This window comes from Anomaloglossus baeobatrachus, chromosome 3, assembly GCF_048569485.1.
Source record: "Anomaloglossus baeobatrachus isolate aAnoBae1 chromosome 3, aAnoBae1.hap1, whole genome shotgun sequence".
NCBI classification, from domain to species: Eukaryota; Metazoa; Chordata; class Amphibia; order Anura; family Aromobatidae; genus Anomaloglossus; species Anomaloglossus baeobatrachus.
This window is the reverse complement of record NC_134355.1, coordinates 331007983-331027594: the sequence shown is the minus strand read 5'-3', so window position 1 is coordinate 331027594 and position 19612 is coordinate 331007983. Positions and strand designations below refer to the sequence as shown.

At 45.3% G+C, this 19612-nt stretch overlaps 1 protein-coding gene across 2 annotated transcripts in view; it reads left to right on the top strand.

The window, feature by feature from the left end:
• The window catches only part of SOBP (sine oculis binding protein homolog), a 276403-nt gene that overhangs the window by 226653 nt on the left and 30138 nt on the right, over window positions 1–19612 (top strand). For both annotated transcript variants that reach the window (XM_075340072.1, XM_075340071.1), the window contains one exon: window positions 11745–13687. In XM_075340072.1, the coding sequence (XP_075196187.1) occupies window positions 11745–13685 (1941 nt within the window). In that variant the 3' untranslated portion in view covers window positions 13686–13687. The remainder of the gene's footprint in view (window positions 1–11744; window positions 13688–19612) is intronic.

Genomic DNA, 19612 nt, shown 5'->3' with positions numbered 1-19612 from the left:
TTAGCGTTGGTGTATTACATAAAATTCCCAAAAAATACAATGAAATTTGTGGGTATAATGTCAAAAAATGTTGAAAAGTACTTTTAATATTTTTATCAATGCATATATATATATATATATATATATATATATGCGCACTCTATTGGAACAATAAGGTCAAATAATAAAAGCCAAGGTAAAGCTATAAAACATGCCTGAAATTGATCTTTTTAAAGGTAAATTGGAATAAACAAATACCACTCTCATGTATTTGCACAGCACAAGTACAATTGTTCAAAGTGCTGCATATGTAAATCATTTTTCTGGGGTGTAGGAATGCCAGATGAAACACTTACTAACCAAGTTATCAGATCCCAGAGACCTGGCTTAGATTTTACTTTGTCAAAAGAGACTAATATTTCTGCTGATGCCATGTCTTTTATGTGGTTTACTGGAATACAATGTTTCACAGGAAAGAAGTTGAATGAGCTCACATCCATTCAGCTTTTAAGTAGTAGTCGGGCAGAATGCCATGGAAATATAAATAGCTGGCCCCACAATGAGACTAATTTCACTTTTTTATCATTCTGTTTCTCTGCTACAGGGAAATAAATAGCCGTGCGTAATTACATAAAATTATAATAATTAATGCGTAGCACCAAATCTTCGCTCTACTATGTGATTCTTCTCTTAATTTGTGGCATGAAGGTCCAGATGTATTGTCATTAGCCCATCATGGAGTGACCAGCACATAGGGGTGGTTCATTATTTAGCTTTACTAGCCACATCAATATAACGCTCAGAAACAACACTTCTCGCAAATAACTTGTGTAGTACATTCTGCCTCTGGGTTGCACTATTGCGGTCCTCTCATCCCCCAACTTCCAGTTGACCCGAAATCACCGAAGTGGGCCTCAGTCTTCCTGAGTCACTGGGCTTTGGGCAGAGTTTCACCACTTGTCATAGCCCAGCATCTCGTGTGCTCCCTCCTTCGCTGCAGAGCGCCGCAAGAAGGAGCGATACTGGGCTGTGATGTGCAGGAAAGCTCTGCACACAGCCAAGTCACTGACGGCGACTGGGGCTGGCCTCAGTGATGTCAAGTCAACTGGAAGTTGACGTGACATCATCGGATTTCACAGGTCACAGAGCCCAGGTGTCACGCGATGAGGATGAGTGATGTATGGAGAAACTAGATGACTGTATGGAGAAACTAGTTGCATGTATTGCTCAGGTGTGATTTTGGTCCATTCTTCCACACAAAAACTCTTCAAATCCTGAAGGTTCCGTGAGCAACTGCTATGAACTCTGAGCTTAAGTTCTTTCTATAAATTTTCTATTGGAATCAGGTTACATGATTGGCTGGGCCATTCTAGAAGCTTTATTTTTTTTTTCTCTGAAACTAATTGAGAGTTTCCTTGGCTGTGTGTTTGGGATCATTGTCTTGCCCTCATTTCATCTTCATCATCCCGGTAAATAGCAGCAGATTTTTATCAACAATTGTTTGGTACATTTGTTCAATCATCCTTCTTTTAATTATATCAAGTTTACCAGTGCTGTATGCTGAAAAAAATCCCCACACCATAATGTTCTAACCTTCAAATTTCACTGTTGGTATGGTGTTTTAGGGATGATATGCAGTGCCTTTTTGCCTCCAGACATAGTGTGTATTATGTCATCCAAAGCGTTCAATTTTGGTCTAATCTGACCAGACTATATTCTCCAAGTATTTTATTGTTGATCACACTTTAAATGCACTTAAAGATGCTTTTTCTTTAGTAATGGAGTATTGCATGGTGAGCATGTATGCAGGCCATGGAGGTTGAGTGCATTACTTATTATTTTCTTTGAAACAATTGCACCTGATTCCAGGTCTTTCTCTAGCTTTACACACACACACACACACACACACACACACACACACACACACACACACACACACACACACACACACACACACACACACACCACACAGATGGTTCTTGGCTCTGACAACTCTTTTGACAATTCTTTTCACTCCTCTGTCTGAAGTCTTGCAGGGAGCACCTAGTAATTAGCTGGTTTATGGACAAATTATACTCTTTCCACTTCTGGATTATGCTCTCTGGAGGCTTCAGTAGTTTAAAAATTGTTATGTAACCAATGCTATCAGTAAGTTTTTCAGCAATTTGGTTGCAAAGGTCTTGAGACAGCTCACTGGTTTTACCCATCATGAGATGTTTTTTGCATGGCACCTTGGTAATGAGTAACCTTTCTATAGGCCATCAGTTAAACTAGCTGTTATTGTTCACTAAGTGGCAGGATTGCTTTCTAATTACTGATAGATTTCAGCTGGGGTCATGACTTTCCATTGCTTTTTGCACAACTCTCTACTTGAGTTTAGTACTTTATCCTGTGTCATTTCTCATTATTACATATAACTTAATTTATGAACATCCATGGTTTAATTTCTATGCCTATGTGGATTGGATGTGTTACTGACATTTGATGAGAAATTCATGGCAATAGTGTAGCACCTAGGAGGCAGGGGTAATCAGGCACGGGGTCTTGTACCTGAGTTACTCGTCACCGGGCTGGTGTGATGATCTGAGATGTCGCGGTGGCCTGCCCGGCTTCGTGCCCCGAGGTGTACACCAATAAGGAGGGGAGATGATGGGGGTAGTAGTAGGATAAGTTGTCATGACGCCACCTGTGGTACGTGGCCAGAGATTAACCGCCACTGCTTTCGCTGTCCACCGGGGCAGATGGTAATAGCAGCTGAGATGGTGTTGCTCTCCACAGGTGGAGCGGGCCACAGGGAGGATGATGAGGGGAGTAGTGATAGCGATAGCACCCGCCCCCGTTGTACGGCCAATATGTGGTGATCACTGCCGTAGCGAACATTATCGGTACGGCAGCGTCACACGCACATACCTGTTCAGCGACGTCGCTGTGACTGCCGAACAATCCCTCCCTCAAGGGGGTGGTGCGTTCGGTGTCACCGCTACGTCACTGCGACGTCACTGCGACATCACCGTGATGTCACTAAGCGGCCAGCCAATAGAAGCGGAGGGGCGGAGATGAGCGAGACGTAACATCCCGCCTAGTGTCACGCTCCCCGGGTCCCGTCGCCGCCTGTCACTCACCGCTCCAGTCTCCGATTCTCCTGCCCGTGGCGGTCCCTCTCACTCCCCCTCCTGTGCGTCTCCTGTGCCATCCGTCCGTCGGTCTCGGTGTCCCCCAGCGTCTCTGGATCCTCTGCCTGGCTCCCCTGCATCTCCTGCATCTTCCCCGCCGCTTCCTGCTCTGGCCTATGGCACTCGGGACTCGCGCATGCGCATTAGGGCGCGCGCTCGCTCACCTCCTCTTAAAGGCCCAGCGTCTCAGGAACAGGATATGGCTAATACAGGTACAGGGTATATAAGACTTCCTCTTCCAGGTGGGCGTTGCCTGTTCAACGTGTTCCCATAGCTAGGTGTTCAGGTCCCTTTGTACTTTGTCTCCAGATTAACTCTGTCTCTTCCTCAGAGCCTGTCTGCCGCCCTGACATTGTCCCGATTGCGGAGCCCCCAGGAAGTGTCTCGTGACTGTCTGCTATGGATCCCGCCATCATCCGTCAGTCTGATCCTGTCACCGGTTCCTGGTAGCCTGGCTCTGCACATCTCGTCTGGATCCGGATCCTGTCTGCTGTTCTTTCTCGGCACCTTAACCCGGTTCCAGTCATCCGTCCTGCCTACGTTTCCCTTTGGACTCTAGCAGACTTCTGTAGGACTTGGACTCCGTACCTCCCATGTTCCGGCTACCGTGCATCTAGGCCCTCTGGTGGGGTGACCGGACAGTCCCTGTATAGGGGTTAGCTCCAGGTTGCCTCTCTGGGGGAGTCTGGTGCACGGCCCAGTGAATCCACATCCAGGACGTTACAGATTGAACAAGCCATGGATTCCGCTGGAACACGTGTCCCAGGTGGCCGAAGTACAACAAGAGCTACGCGAGACGCAAACTCACATGCTGGCTTATATGTCATCAGTGGACACTCGTCTGTATACTCTACAGACAACGGTCACATCCCTGTCGGATCAGAACACGGCAGCGGCTTCCATAGTGGCTTCTTCTGCAACTTCGAGACTCCGCCTAGCATCGCCGCCTCGGTACACCGGGGAACCCAAGACCTGTAGAGGTTTTCTAAATCAATGCTCGCTGCATTTCAAGTTACTTCCACACCTTTTTGCCTCTGATCAAGCAAAGGTGGCCTTTCTGATGTCCCATCTGGAGGGTGAAGCATTGGCCTGGATAAATCCCTTGTGGGAGAACGAGGATCCGGTGACTATCAACATCCGGGAATTCCTTCAGGCCTTCCGTAACACCTTTGATGAATCGGGATGCACCACCACGGCCACCTCTTCGCTCCTCCGGCTACGCCAAGGAACCCTAACGGTTGGCCAGTACGCCATCCAGTTCCGTATGCTTGCCTCTGAGTTAGGATGGAACAACGAGGCATTGATAGCAGCCTTCTGGGAGGGCCTCTCCGGCCGCATCAAGGATGAATTAGAGGTCGGGATGTTCCTCATACCTTGGATGGTCTGGTCTCCCTAGCAACCCGGATTGATCTTCGTTTTCAGGAACGTTCAAAGGAAGTATCCCGGGAGAGGCGACCAAACCGACCCACCTCCACTCCGCAGAGGTCCACCGTCCCTCAGTCAGTGCCGTCCGGTAACTCTACTCCCGAACCTATGCAAATAGACCGTCTGGGACTAGCCGAGCAGAGCGGCTCGCCAATGGTCTGTGCTTCTACTGTGGAAGCGGTACGCACCTGCTTCGCTCTTGCCCCAAAAAGCCGGGGAAGCCCCAAATCCTAGAGTTGGTGGGAGATGCCACCCTAGGTACTGGAACCCCCTCAGCCCCGGTTACACTGACTGTCCAAGTGACGACAGAAGAAACCCGGTTCACGGCAGAGGCACACCTTGATTCAGGGGCAGCAGGTAATTTCATCCAACAGGCCACGGTGGACAAATACCGGGTAGGTGTCATCCCGCTTTCCAAACCCCTCGTGCTCACCTCCGTGGATGGAAAACCCTTATTCGAACCCGTGTTGTTTATTACCAAACCCGTGGAACTCCGTGTTGGTGCTCCGCCTACCGAAAAGATTGCTCTATGTGTAATCCCGAAAATGGCACACTCTCTTCTGCTGTGTCTGCCCTGGTTACGAGTACATAAACCTGTCATCAGTTGGCGCTCTGGAGCGATCTCTCGTTGGGGCCCGTTTTGCCACGAGAACTGTCTACAGTCCGTACGGCCCGTCCCTCAGTCACCGGCACCAGAGTCCTTCATTCCGGTGAAACAGGAAGAAGAAACTAACCAGTCCCTCATCTGCCCCCGTATGGTCATCCCGGTGGCTCCCATTACTCTGGCACAGATACCGCCTGAGAAGACTTTCGTTACGGAAAACGACAAACTGAGAGTCCTTCAATGGGGGCATTCTTCGAAAGTAGCCGGATATGCCGGTCAGAAGAAAACGTGGAGCGTTATTAGCCGCCACTATTGGTGGCTGTCTAGCCGTAAGGATGTCAACTCTTTCGTCTCAGCTTGTCCGTCCTGTGCCCGGAATAAGACACCCAGACACCTGCCCTATTGTCATCTACTGCCTCTGCTGATTCCCTCCGTTCCATGGCAACATATTGCCGCCATGGATTTTGTCACAAACTTGCCTTTGTCTTCTGGATGTACGGTCATTTGGGTCGTGGTGGACAGATTCTCGAAGATGGCTCATTTCGTTCCAATGGTTGGCCTACCCTCTTCCCAGGAACTTGATGCCTTCATTCAGCATGTCTTCCGGCTGCACGGCTTTCCATTGCATATAGTGTCCAACAGGGGAACTCAGTTCACCTCGAGCTTCTGGAGGGCGCTCTGTAAACATTTGGGAGTGTCTTTGGACTTTTCCTCGGCCTACAATCCCCAGTCCAATGGCCAAGTGGAACGTGTCAACCAGGTCCTGACTTTCTTCCTTCGACACTACGTCAACGTCCATCATGACGACTGGTCCACACTACTTCCGTGGGCTGAGTTCTCCAATAATCATCACGTCAGTGAATCCTCCTCCAGCTCTCCCTTCTATGTTGTCTACGGTCTTCAGGGCTTCCATTCCATTGCCGGTATCCTCGACTTCCAATGTTCCCGCTGCTGATGCCCGGTCCAGAGACTTCTCTACTATATGGAGTGCTGTTAAGACCTCCCTTGAACGGGCTTCTGGCCAGATGAAGAAACATGCGGACTCGAGATGCCTTGACCCTCCTTGCTTCTCTTCTGGAGATTTGGTGTGGCTTGCCTCAAAATATGTCCGGTTGAGGATTCCCTCATACAAGTTGGGTCCACGGTACATCGGTCCTTTCAAGGTCATCGAACGGATCAACGAGGTCTCGTACAAACTGCAGCTCCCTGCCACGATGCAGATCCCGAACTCCTTCCACGTCTCCTTGCTCAAGCCAGTTATCCTTGGTCCTGTCTCCTCTGATGCCGGTACTCCTCCTCCTATTGCTGACGACAATGTGTATGCAGTAAGGGACATAGTGGCCATGAAGATTGTGCCGGGTAAGCAGTTCTTCCTTGTTGATTAGGAGGGCTACGGACCCGAGGACTTGTCCTGGGAACCCCGGGAGAACGTTGGCACGCCTCTGCTGCTTGACTTTTTGTCCCAGTTGCGAGGAGGGGGGCATAAGGGGAGGGGTACTGTCACGCTCCCTGGGTCCCAACGCCGCCTGTCACTCACCGCTCCGGTCTCCGGTCCTCCTGCCCGCGGCGGTCCTTCTCACTCCCCCTCCTGTGCATCTCCTGTGCCGTCCGTCCGTCGGTCTCGGCATCCCCCTGCGTCTCCGGATCCTCTGCCTGGCTCCCCTGCATCTCCTGCATCTTCCCCGCCGCTTCCTGCTCTGGCCTCCGGCACTCGGGACTCGCGCATGCGCATTAGGGCGCGCGCTCGCTCACCTCCTCTTAAAGGGCCAGCGTTTCAGGAACAGGATATGGCTAATACAGGTACAGGGTATATAAGACTTCCTCTTCCAGGTGGTCGTTGCTTGTTCAACGTGTTCCCATAGCTAGGTGTTCAGGTCCCTTTGTACTTTGTGTGACGGGGGTGTACAACAGAGCAAAGGATGGACGAGGCCGAGGGACGATCCAACAGGTTTATTCACAAGAACACTGGAACAGCACACGACAAGTCCAAATAAAACAGATTCGGGGCACCTCCCGATAATCCAAAGTGTCAGATCACAACGTAATAGTCCTTTTCAGAGTCCCAGAAATCCCACACAATCCACTGGACGCCACACAGGCCTAGCTCCGTCCGTGTCCACAGCCACCCAGGCTGGGGCTCCTGCTCTCTTCAAGTTTCAGCTCACTCTGACTGAATCTCCCAGGTAAGCAGAGTTTACACTAGTTGGACTCTAGGCCCACCTCCCCCTACTCCCAGGGATGGAAGTGCCTCAAGAGGATACAACCTTGCATTTTAGGGGGTGATTACCTACAACAATAGAAATGTACACATAAGTAGTTCAAATAAGACAATGAACCCAGCTTGAAATAGGAATCTGTACAGCAAGATACACCTCCCCCATAGCCCACCATCACACTTTGTCTCCAGATTAACTCTGTCTCTTCCTCAGAGCCTGACTGCCTCCCTGACATTGTCCCGATTGCGGAACCCCCAGGAAGTGTCCCGTGACTGTCTGCTGTGGATCCCGCCATCATCCGCATCTGCATCTCCTGCATCTTCCCCACCACTTCCTGCTCTGGCCTCCAGCACTCGGGCCTCGCGCATGCGCATTAGGGCGCGCGCACGCTCGCTCACCTCCTCTTAAAGGGCCAGCGTCCCATGAACAGGATATGGCTAATACAGGTACAGGGTATATAAGACTTCCTTTTCCAGGTGGGCGTTGCCTGTCACACATAGCGATGTGTGATGCCGCAGGAACGAGGAACAACATCGCTACTTACCTGACAATGATTTTTTGTTATTAAACGACCTCTCCAAAACAAACGATTTTTGTCTTTTTTGAGATCGTTTTAGGTTGCTCCAGCCTGTCACACGCTGCGACGTCGCTAACGGCGCCAGATGTGCGTCCCAAACTCCGTGACCCCAAAGACATCGCTTGAGCGATGTCGCAGCGTGTAAAGTACCCCTAAGTCTAGCTCATTGCCGAGGCAACTTCTCAAAGACCATAGTTGCCTTAGATACCTACAACCTCCCAACAAACCTGGGAGGTATGGCTTGGTTAGGAGGGCGCTGGCCCTTTAAGAAAGGGGAGTGGCCATGGGTGTGCCCTACGGGCAGAGGCCTCGAGCCTGTCAGGAGTACAGATGCTCCGTGGGGCTGCAGCATGGAATTGAGACGGGACCACAGCAGCAGGACGCCTGGACAGGTGAGGGAATCAATGTCCTCGCTCGCGGAGGGGGACAGCAGAGTGCGAGGATGCCGGCATGGACATTACATAAAGTAAATCAGGTCTCTGACTGCTTTTAAACTGAGTTAATTGTCACATATGACAGGGATAAGGGATCAGATGTTGGTTTGCTAACATGAAAAGGTACTGTAGCTTTTTGTTGAAATGTGATCGTATACCTACAGCCTAAATAATAATATATCCGTTTTTGACTGTTCAAAGTTGGTCTATTTCTTTCGTAATTGACTTATATTTGGCAGTGTATTGATTTATGAATAATTGGAACTGCACAAACATCATGGATGGGCAAATGATACATTTCTTCTATCCTATCCAAAAATGAAGGCATCAGGAGAACCGCTGACATCTGTTTATCTGTTTATAGGAATGGCAAGAGAACCCATATTAATTCTTGTTCGAAATGCCATACAAAGGGAAAGCATTGGTGCAAACAAGAGTTGTATTTGAATTGTAGATCATGTCTTAGCCATCTGTGAGAACGGATGGTGCTATGAAATTAATGTGTTAATGAAATCACAATAATTTCACAGAAGCAGTGAATGGGAATCTTAAGTCGTCGGTTTAAGAGTTAGGTGAAAAGAGTACTGAACATAGACAAAGCCATTGAGTGCTGGACAGTTGTTTCCAGGAAACCAAGTCACGTCCTACTGTATAAGGCTAACAAGGATACTATGCAATGCATTATCATGTGGGAGAACTGTAGGCTCTGCTATGTACTAAATTATGGTGCTAGACATTATGCTATATTACAGAGTTATCCATACTAGAACCATTGCTTCCAATGGAGAATAGGTCCATAATAAATTACCTGAAGCCATGCGTAGCTGAAATCTGAGACATCTGGAGGTCTAGTAGACTCCATAGAAGTCTATGCTTGCCATATATCTACTCTGTATAACTAGAAGGCTGTATAGAGCCAAAATACAATTGTGTGCATGAGTCTTTTGAGTAACTACTTGCAATCATATTCCTATCCTGGCTACTGAGTCTTTCTGGGATAACTCCTAGAACTTAAGACAGGCATTAGGACTTGTCTGGAAACACTTGGATTTTATATACTGATGACAGTTTTGACATGAGTAACTCATTCACCTTACTAATATTAATATCCGTGGAAGCAACTGTTGGATTTTTCAGTTTGTCTCCATGGGTACAAGTTGTATCTAAGTTATATCTAATGATGGTTACTTATTTACAACCTACTGATCACGTTACAACTAGATTTTCATGGCGTGCTTCAAGAACTTAACTGGGTTAGTTTAGCTTAAATGTCAACGAATTTTGTAAAAAAAAAAAAAAATACTAAATAAAATAAACATATACAGTGCTTTACGAAAGTATTCGGCCCCCTTGAATTTTTCAACCTTTTCCCACATTTCACACTTCAGACATAAAGATAAAAATTTTAATGTTATGGTGAAGAATCAACAACAAGTGGAACACAATAGTAAAGTTGAACGAAATGTATTGCTTATTTTAAACTTTTAAAGAAATAAATAACTGAAAAGTGGGGCGTGCAGTATTATTAGTCCCCTTTAAGTTAATACTTTGTAGCGCCACCTTTTGCTGCGGTTACAGCTGCAAGTCGCTTGGGGTATGTCTCTATCAGTTTTGCACATCAAGAGACTGAAATTCTTGCTCATTCTTCCTTTAGACTTTGAATTGGCCATTCTAACACCTGGATACGTTTATTTGTGAACCATTCCATTGTAGATTTTACTTTATATTTGGGATTATTGTTTTGTTGGAACAAGAAATCTCCGTCCCACTCTCAGGTCTTTTGCAGACTTTAACAGGTTTTCTTCAAGAATGGTCCTGTATTTGGCTCCATCCACCTTCCCATCAATTTTAACCATCTTCCCTGTCCCTGCTGAAGAAAAGCAGGCCCAAACCATGATGCTGACACCACCATGTTTGACAGTGAGGATGGTGTGTTCAGGGTGATGAGCTGTGTCGCTTTTACGCCAAACATATCGTTTGGCATTGTGCCCAAATAGTTCGATTTTGGTTTCATTTGACCAGAGCACTTTCTTCCACATGTTTGGTGTGTCTCCCATGTGACTTGTGGCAAACTTTCAACAACACTTTTTATGGATATCTTTGAGAAATGGCTTTCTCCTTGCCACTCTTCCATAAAGGCCTGATTTGTGCAGTGTACGATTGATTGTTGTCCTATGGACAGACTTCCCCACCTCAGCTGTAGATCTCTGCAGTTCATCCAGAATGATCATGGGCCTCTTGGCTGCATCTCTGATCAGTCTTCTCCTTGTTTGAGATGAAAGTTTGGATGGACGGCCGGGTCTTGGTAGATTTGCAGTGGTATAATACTCCTTCCATTTCAATATGATCACTTGCACAGTTCTCCTTGGGATGTTTAAAGTTTTGGAAATCTTTTTGTAACCAAATTCGGATTTATACTTCTCCACAACAGTATCACGGACCTGCCTGTTGTGTTCCTTGGTCTTCATGATGCTCTTGGAGCTTTAAACAGAACAATGAGACTATCACAGAGCAGGTGCATTTATATGGAGACTTGATTACACACAGGTGGCTTATATTTATCATCATCAGTCATTTAGGACAACATTGGATCATTCAGAGATCCTCAATGAACTTTCTGCAGTGTTTGCTGCACTGAAAGTAAAGGAGATGAATAATATTGTATGCCCCACTTTTCAGTTATTTATTTTTTTAAAAAGTTTAAAATAAGCAATAAATTTTGTTCAACTTCACAATTGTGTCCCACTTGTTGTTGATTCTTCACCATAACATTAACATTTTTAACTTTATCTTTGAAGCCTGAAATGTGGGAAAAGGTTTAAAAATTCAAAGGAGCCGAATACTTTCGCAAGGCACTGTACATACTGCTGAAACTTGACAACCATGATCTGAATCTCATGAGTCTACCATAAAGAGATATGATGAGTCAAATATTGTATAGAATAGGACAAGAAGGAAGGAGGTTGAAAAGTGTTTTACTATAGGTATGACACTCTTAAAGTGGTGGTCCTGGACTAATATATCCATTATGACCTTTCCGTAAAGGTAGACGATCAATATCAGATCGATGGAGATAAAATACTCAGCACCCCAACTGATGAGCCATTATTAACTCCAGAGTCAGCCAGTGGCTACAGATCAGTCCCTATTCAAAAAACACCCACTCATCTGTTAGTTAGTCCTGGACAACCCCTTTAATAAATATTCAATAACATTAGCATATGAGAAACCACAAGAACTGGTGTTATTTTTAATGTTTTGATGTTTATTTTGTCTCTTTGTTTTATAGTATTGTTGTTTTTTTCTCAAATTGCTGACTTTCTTACTTTATTTTAGGTATGTGATTGGTGTAAGCACATACGACATACAAAAGAATACTTGGACTTTGGAGATGGAGAAAGAAGGCTTCAATTCTGTAGTGCAAAGTGTCTAAATCAGTACAAAATGGACATTTTTTACAAAGAAACACAAGCCAACCTTCCAGCTGGACTGTGCAACACATTACATCCTCCAGTTGACAATAAAGCAGAAGGCACGGGGGTACAGCTGCTAACTCCAGATTCCTGGAATATACCGCTGACAGATGCTCGAAGAAAGGTTCCTTCCCCAGTGTCTGCAGCTGGCCAAATGCAAGGCTCATCAGCCTCAACCACTGCCTCCCCTTCTGAAAATGCCAACAGTTCAGTTACTAAAATCCCCACACCAGTTCCCAAATCCATTCCTCTAAATGAAAGCCCAAATATAGCCCAAGTCCCTGTTCCACCACCTGCCAGCATTGTGCCTCCAATGGGCATGCCACCCAGGAGTCCTCCGATGATTATGACAAATAGAGGACCGGTTCCTCTCCCCATATTCATGGAACAACAAATGATACAACAGATACGCCCACCTTTTCTAAGGGGCCCTCATCACTCAAATCCTAATAGTCCTTTGTCCAGTCAAATGATTCCTGGTATGGTTCCACCACCAGGTGGTCCTAGAGTTATGGGACCTGCATCAAGTCCTATGCATAGACCAATGTTATCGCCTCACCTTCACCCGCCAACTACTCCTACAATACCAGGAAATCCACCAGGACTGATTCCACCACATCCACCTGGAGGTCCTTTACCTAGTCTTCCTTTCCCTCCTATGGGCATGATGCCAAATGGTCCTATACACATGCCTCAGATGGTAAATTTTGGTTTACCATCACTTGCTCCTTTAGTGCCACCACCTACCCTTTTAGTGCCATACCCAGTTATTGTTCCCTTACCTGTTCCAATTCCTATCCCTATACCTATTCCTCATGCAGTGGATTCAAAGCCCCCAAAGGACTTTTCCAGTAATGGTGAAAGCATCATTCCAAGTTCATCCAGTGATGGCCCAGGAGCAAAGCCAAAGGAAGATTCTTTGCCTCCAAGGGATTCCAAACAAAACTTTTTAAAACCTTCTGACACTTCACCTGGTGGTTCAGGGCACTCTTCTCACCAGGCCCAAAATGTACAAGAACATTTGAAAACTGAATTAGTGGATTTGACGTTGAGGACAGTAAGCCCAGAAAATAGTAAACCTAGCATCCCCAACACACTTCAGTTGCCACAGGATGGGGTCATAGATTTAACTTTGGCACATCGGTCTAGACTCCATAATGTGATTCATAAAGCTGTTAACACTCAGTTAAAACTTGAACCTGAACCCATCAGTGTTGTAAGCCTGGCATTTGGTAACTCAGAGAAAACCAACTGTAATGACTGTATGGATGGTAGTAACGCAGTGGAAACAAAGTTGTATCCGTCCAATGATTCAAATTTTTGTGGTTTAAACTCACGGGCACCAAGTAACCTAGGACATGAAAGCAGTGCCGCAGTTTGCAATGTAATTGTAAATGGCACTAAGGGCACAGAGGGCACTAAAAACTCTGATAAATCACATGAGCAGAAAAAGACATTAGACAAGGAACCAGTAGTTAGTGAGTTGGAATCTGTTAAAGAAAATAACTGTGCTTCAAATTGCCACTCGGAGCTCGAAGCCAACAAGAAGAATCTTGTAGAAGAGTCTCTGACGGCAGGGGACAAGCAAGATCCTAATCTAAACAACCCTGCAGATGAGGACCATGCTTATGCTTTGAGGATGTTGCCTAAAACAGGCTGCGTTATCCAGCCTGTGCCAAAACCAGCAGAAAAGACTGCAATAACACCATGTATAATCTCATCTCCAATTCTCACCACAGGGACAGAAGATTTGGAGCCACCACTCAAAAGGAGGTGTCTCCGTATTCGAAATCAAAATAAATAAAGGTTTGTGAAACTATCATCCATACAATTTCAATTCCTTCGAGATATTAGGATTATTATATTTAGGATGGAAAGAGTTTATGGTAGAAAACGCCAAGAAAAACGTGTTACCACAACTGGTGTGCTCATATGTCTTAGTCAGTCTATTAGATCATTTTCATCTAATAGTTTGGTAAAACATGTTTAAACATTTATTTTTTTCTGAAATAACTGAAAAATATAGACTTTACCTCAAAATCAGCTCTCCTCATCTCTAAATATAGGTAACCATTCTAGTGTAGCTGTTCTAGTGTAGCTGTTCCTCAATGTGTGTTGTTTGTATTTTTTATATACCGTATATTTTTGGAGATTCCATTATTGTCAATATTCCTCAATTGTTCTTCAGATGAGTAGGTTACAGGGATTGCCCAGTACTTTTATATTGATGACCTGTCCTTTGGAGTGGTTATTAATATCGGATCGGTGGTGGTATGACGCACTACACCCACACCGATCAGCTGGTGTCGGTTGGATGTGCTGAATTATGGCACTCTGTCAGCGGAATAGTGGTTGCAATTGGATACCGCACATCCGCCTCCCATTCAGATTAATAAACAGTTGGTTGTGCAAACCTGGACGCAGCCACTATGCAGTTTTCACAGCTGTACTATACAGTTCCAGAACTCAGCACGGTCTCTACCAGCATCGGGAACAACTGATCGGTAAGGGTGCTGGATGTCGCACCTCCACTGATCAGATGTTGACGGACAATCTTAAGGATGCATAAATATGAAAACAAAGTCAGCTTATATATATTGCCATATCATTCAGGCCAGGCACATGCCAAGCACGGAAATCCTGGAGCATGGAAAGATGAATGTAGGAAGAGTTAAGATAAAATCCTTCAGGAGGACTCATGCCTTGTTAAAATGCATCTTCTTTATTGTAGATCGAAAAACAACTGGGAATAACTCATCAAAGAGTTAAAAGTTCCAAACGCTTTTATAATTGTTAAGGACATAGCTCTGAAAGCACTTGAGACTTGTAAAGAGTGATGTGTGGCCTAGTAATCCCTTCATACCCATCCCTGTGTTGTAATATTGTGTAATATGAATGTTTAAAAAAAGTTTTATAACTTACATGTTCCCTATGTAAATAAGCGGACGTCTAGTCCCCTGGGCGTCGCATCGCCCCATAGGCATATGCATGCTTTCCGTGGTATCACGCCTCTGTGGGCATGATACCATAGATTTATATGAGCAACGTCACTGTCAGCTCCTTGGGATCCCGCTCGTGCGCGCTTGTCATTCCCGCAACCTTGTTATCCGGGTGTTTACTTGCCGGCTTCAGACGCACACGGCGCATGGTCGGAGCCGCAGGTGTCTTCTGAGCATGCGCAGTGCGTGCCTAAAGCCGACAAGCAAGCACCCGGATAACAAGGCTGCGGAAATGGCAAGTGCACAGGTGCGGGATCACAAAGAGCTGACGGTGACATCGCTCATGTAAATCCATGGTATCATGTCCACAGGAAAAGGACCAGAAAAGCATGCAAATGCCCATGGGGCGATGCGATGCCAAGAGAACCAGACCCTCTGATCATTTACATAGGGAACACATAAAGTATAAAACGTTTTTTATACATTCATATTACACAATATTACAAAATAGGCATGGGTAGGAAGGGGTTTCTAGGCTACACATCACCCTGCTACTAGGTGAGAACACATATGGGACCTGACAGGATCCCTTTAACTCTTGTATAATTTATTCTGAGATGTTTTACTGATATACAATAAAGATGTATTGTGCTGTAACAAGGAATGAGTTCTAGTCCTACTGTTGGCTTTTATCTTGCCTCTAAGGACTGGCCATCAATACAAAAGTCCCAGGCAACTCCTTCAAGTGCAGTATATCTGAAATGGTATAAGATTGGTCAAAATGTGTCCGTGCAGTGAATATAGAAACTATGGTGCCTAACTACATAGAATAATAAGTACCTATATATTTCCTAGTGGTAGCTATAAAGAATGCATGCTTAGGTGACCATCTGGAAACATCTAATAAGACGAAGCATAGAATCATACCTTATGAAACTGCCTGAACTGTGTCAGCTTTTGACCAAAGTGTCATTTTTATTACTATTGTAGTTTTTTCACAGATATTGTAACTTCACAGGTCCATGCACCTGTATAGCTGCCTCTTTATCTGGTTTCATTATGGAAGCTTGCTTTACAGTGTTTATTGGAGTTCAGAGGTATGCTCTGTCTGGTTGGCAATAAAAAGAATATAAAAATGCTGCTATACTAAACCCATGATTCATCGAGACAGGATGTGTTTAGATTTCAACAGATTCTACATAGGGTGACAGCATGGATTCTAAGGTGGTGTTCACACGCAGCTTTTTTGCATCCAAAACCTGCTCTCTTCTCAGTAAAACACTGCATTCAAAACGCTTGCATTTTTGCAGCAGTTCTTAGCTGTGATTTTGGTGTGGGTGATTTGTGTTCTGTTAGTTGTCTACAGTACACGTTTAATAAAGTTTATTTTATTCACCAAAAACGCAGCAAAAAACAATGCAAAATGCCGAGAAACCTGTTTGCTGCATTTTGCAGCGTTTTTGACTGACAAAATTCTGCAGAAACACTGAAACAATTGACATGCTGCAGGAAACTAAGCATAATGAAGAATATAGTCTAAAAGTGGGCCTTGTCTTTTATTTTGAAAGAGAATGTAATCTTTACATAGCAGCTTGTCAATATAATGGAACTATTGAAAATATTAATTTTTTAAAATGTAAATATTAAAAATGACACAATTTAACAGTATTCCATTCCTCAGCGTGCTGCGGTATACCAGGCCGCTCCCATGTTGGATGGTGCCACCACTCTTCTCCAAAGTATGGTGTACTGTACCCTGATATAAGTTCCATACAGATTAGTTACAAAATAACATGTAAGTTAAAGAACACATGGCAAAATACAATGCTGCACAATTGGACAGATGATGTGCATTGGTACTATGCACACTATTTTCGGCTATGTTCACACTTTCCTTTTTTGCTGCTTTTTTTCTGCAGGCAAAACCTGTTCTCTTGGCAGTATATGGGATAGTATGTACGTTTAATGGGGAGATACTGGGGGATAGGATGGTACAGGGCTCCAATGGTAGACTTACCGGTAGTAGTAGTCAGGGTTGAGCCTCCAACATGTCCTTATCTCCTGTCCAGACCCTAATAACTGTGTCCCCACCACCCAGGGGATAAACCCGGATAGAGCCCAACAAGCCACCAACATAGATCAATAGACGGGGGAAACAAAAAACCTCATATACAACAATAACCTACACCAGGAACAATCATGGAAATACGGGTGAGGAATAATAAGGGAAAAGTGGTAGAACAAAAACACTGTTCTTGCACAAATCACAGCAGACAGCACAGCAGCAATCACCATGTTCTCTCTGCTCCCAGACTAGCTCCTAACTGGATAGAATAACCAGCACAATACCCAGGAAGCAGAGGGCTTATAGCCTGGACGGAAGTGATTAAATGCTAACAGCTGAGCAAGTCTGCTGCTGCACCAATGAAGGAATTAACCCTTAATGTGCCCGGAAAAAAACCTTTAAAGTGCATGGTCCAGATGGTAAATGAGAAAGCTGACCCTGAGTATCCTTATGCACGTGATAGTACGGAATAAGATGTGGAAAAGCCCACCTGACAAATTCTTCAACAGTTATACCAGTTTATTGGTGTTACTTACTCCGGGAAGGTTCTCCGGTCCCTGACTGTAGTAACATTTCTGATGAGGCACATGGAGGCGATCACCAGTGATAAGATGCTGAATGCAGTGGTCACAGTCACGTGCACGCCTCCTAATTAGTACTGCCATGTACAATACCAGTTTTAATGAATTGAGCCCTATGAATTTTCCTAGAAGTGGAATGTATTAATAAGTTGACTTTTTATAAAGCTACATTGTCCAGAATTTAGAAACCTTGGCAAAACCTCTAGAGATTACTTAGTTTAAAGGCAACCTTTCAGCACCTAATCACATATGCAAGTTATGGCTGTATAGGCACTTGTTTCTCAATAAAAATGATACTTTTTTGTAGAGATTAGTGGTCATGGGAAATTTATTGTGGAAACCACATGAAACTTAGGCTGGAAGAGCATTGGGGCGTGTCATTGCACTGCGACTGGTTATGCCAAGTGCATTGCCACACCCCAGTGCACTTCCCGCCTGAATTGCATGTAGCATCTACATTAGGTTTCTTTTCATTGGCACAACTGATCTCAACAAAAAAAAAAATATATCATTCTTATTGGAGAACAGGCACCTACTTCTTTAGGTAAAAACGTGCTGACAGGTTGACTTTGAATAACCTCTTTCCCCCCTCCAATCACCCTGTAATGTAAGGATGATCACTGCAACCATATAAGTATTTGGCTGAATGACACTACTGTGGTCTGCGATGGTCATGAATTTCTAAGCTATGAAAAATATAGATTTTTTGTGTAAATCATCATTGTTGTATTTATACAAGCATGCCAATTCATCTCTCTTAATGTTATCTATGCAATTGAGTAAGCTAATTGATTTTTGTTAATAGAGTTCTTTTGTGGTGTCGCTCCTTGAATAGACATACACTTTTCCCCTTTATTGGATCCAATAACTGATAAAACTGCATCATATTTCCACTATGTGAACAAGGTGTAATATTAAAAATGGGCTTGTGTATAAGGACTAGAGTTGAGCGCGGTTCGTGGTTCGTGGTTCTCCAGTTCTAGGCTCGAGTGATTTTTGGGCTGTTCGAGATCGAACTAGAACTCGAGCTTTTTGCTAAAAGCTCGATAGTTCTAGATACGTTCGAGAACGGTTCTAGCAGCAAAAAGCAGGGCTTTTTACAGCTACAGTGAGCAGGAGCCATCGCTGGCAGCCTGCCACAAGCTGGTAACCAAGATAAACATCGGGTATCCAAGCAAAGCGCTTTGGTTAGTAACCCGATGTTTATCTTAGTTACGTGCAGGAAGCCCACACTTTCCCGCTCAGCTCGCTCCGCCCCCTCCTGCCCGCGGCATGTACACATACATACACATACACAAACACACACACACACACACATCCCCCCCCCCCGCCCGCCCGCCCGCTCGCTCGCTCGGCTTACCTGCGGTGATGAAGTCCCGCCATCCCGACCTCAGCGCTGTCACTGTCCTCCATGGCCGCCGCTTGTCACATCACCTATCGCTTCCGACCCGAGACTGACACTGGCGGTGACGTCACGGACCTCTCGCGATACTTGATGTGAAGGCGCCGGTCATTGACCTCAGTGACAGGGGCTGTCAGTGTGCTGGAGATCAGCGCAGGTAATGTACCTCACTGACAGCAGCACTTGTCACCCCCCTGCAGTGACCTGGGCTGACCCATTGATGTTAGCTCAGGTCACTGCACTGCTCTCCCAGCCAATGGGGAACATCCTGCTCTTCATTGACTGGGACAGTGTGCATCGTCATGGCAACCCCTTGGATTACACCAGACCTGGATTTGTTTTTCAATCTAATAAATTGGTTAAAGAGGGAATGTTTTGGGGAGTGTTTTTTCAAATAAAAATGTGTTTGTCGTGTATTTTTTTTTTATTACTGACTGGGTTGGTGATGTCGGGTATCTGATAGACGCCTGACCTCACCAACCCCAGGGCTTGATGCCAGGTGACATTACACATCTGGTATTAACCCCAAATATTACCCCGTTTGCCACCGCACCAGGGCGCGGGATGAGCTGGGGCGAAGCACCAGGATTGGCGCATCTAATGGATGCGCCACTTCTGGGGCGGCTGCGGCCTGCTATTTTTAGGCTGGGGAGATTCCAATAACCATGGACCTCCCTAGTCTGAGAATATCAGGCCCCAGCTGTCTGCTTTACCTTGGCTGGTGATCCAATTTTGGGGGACCCC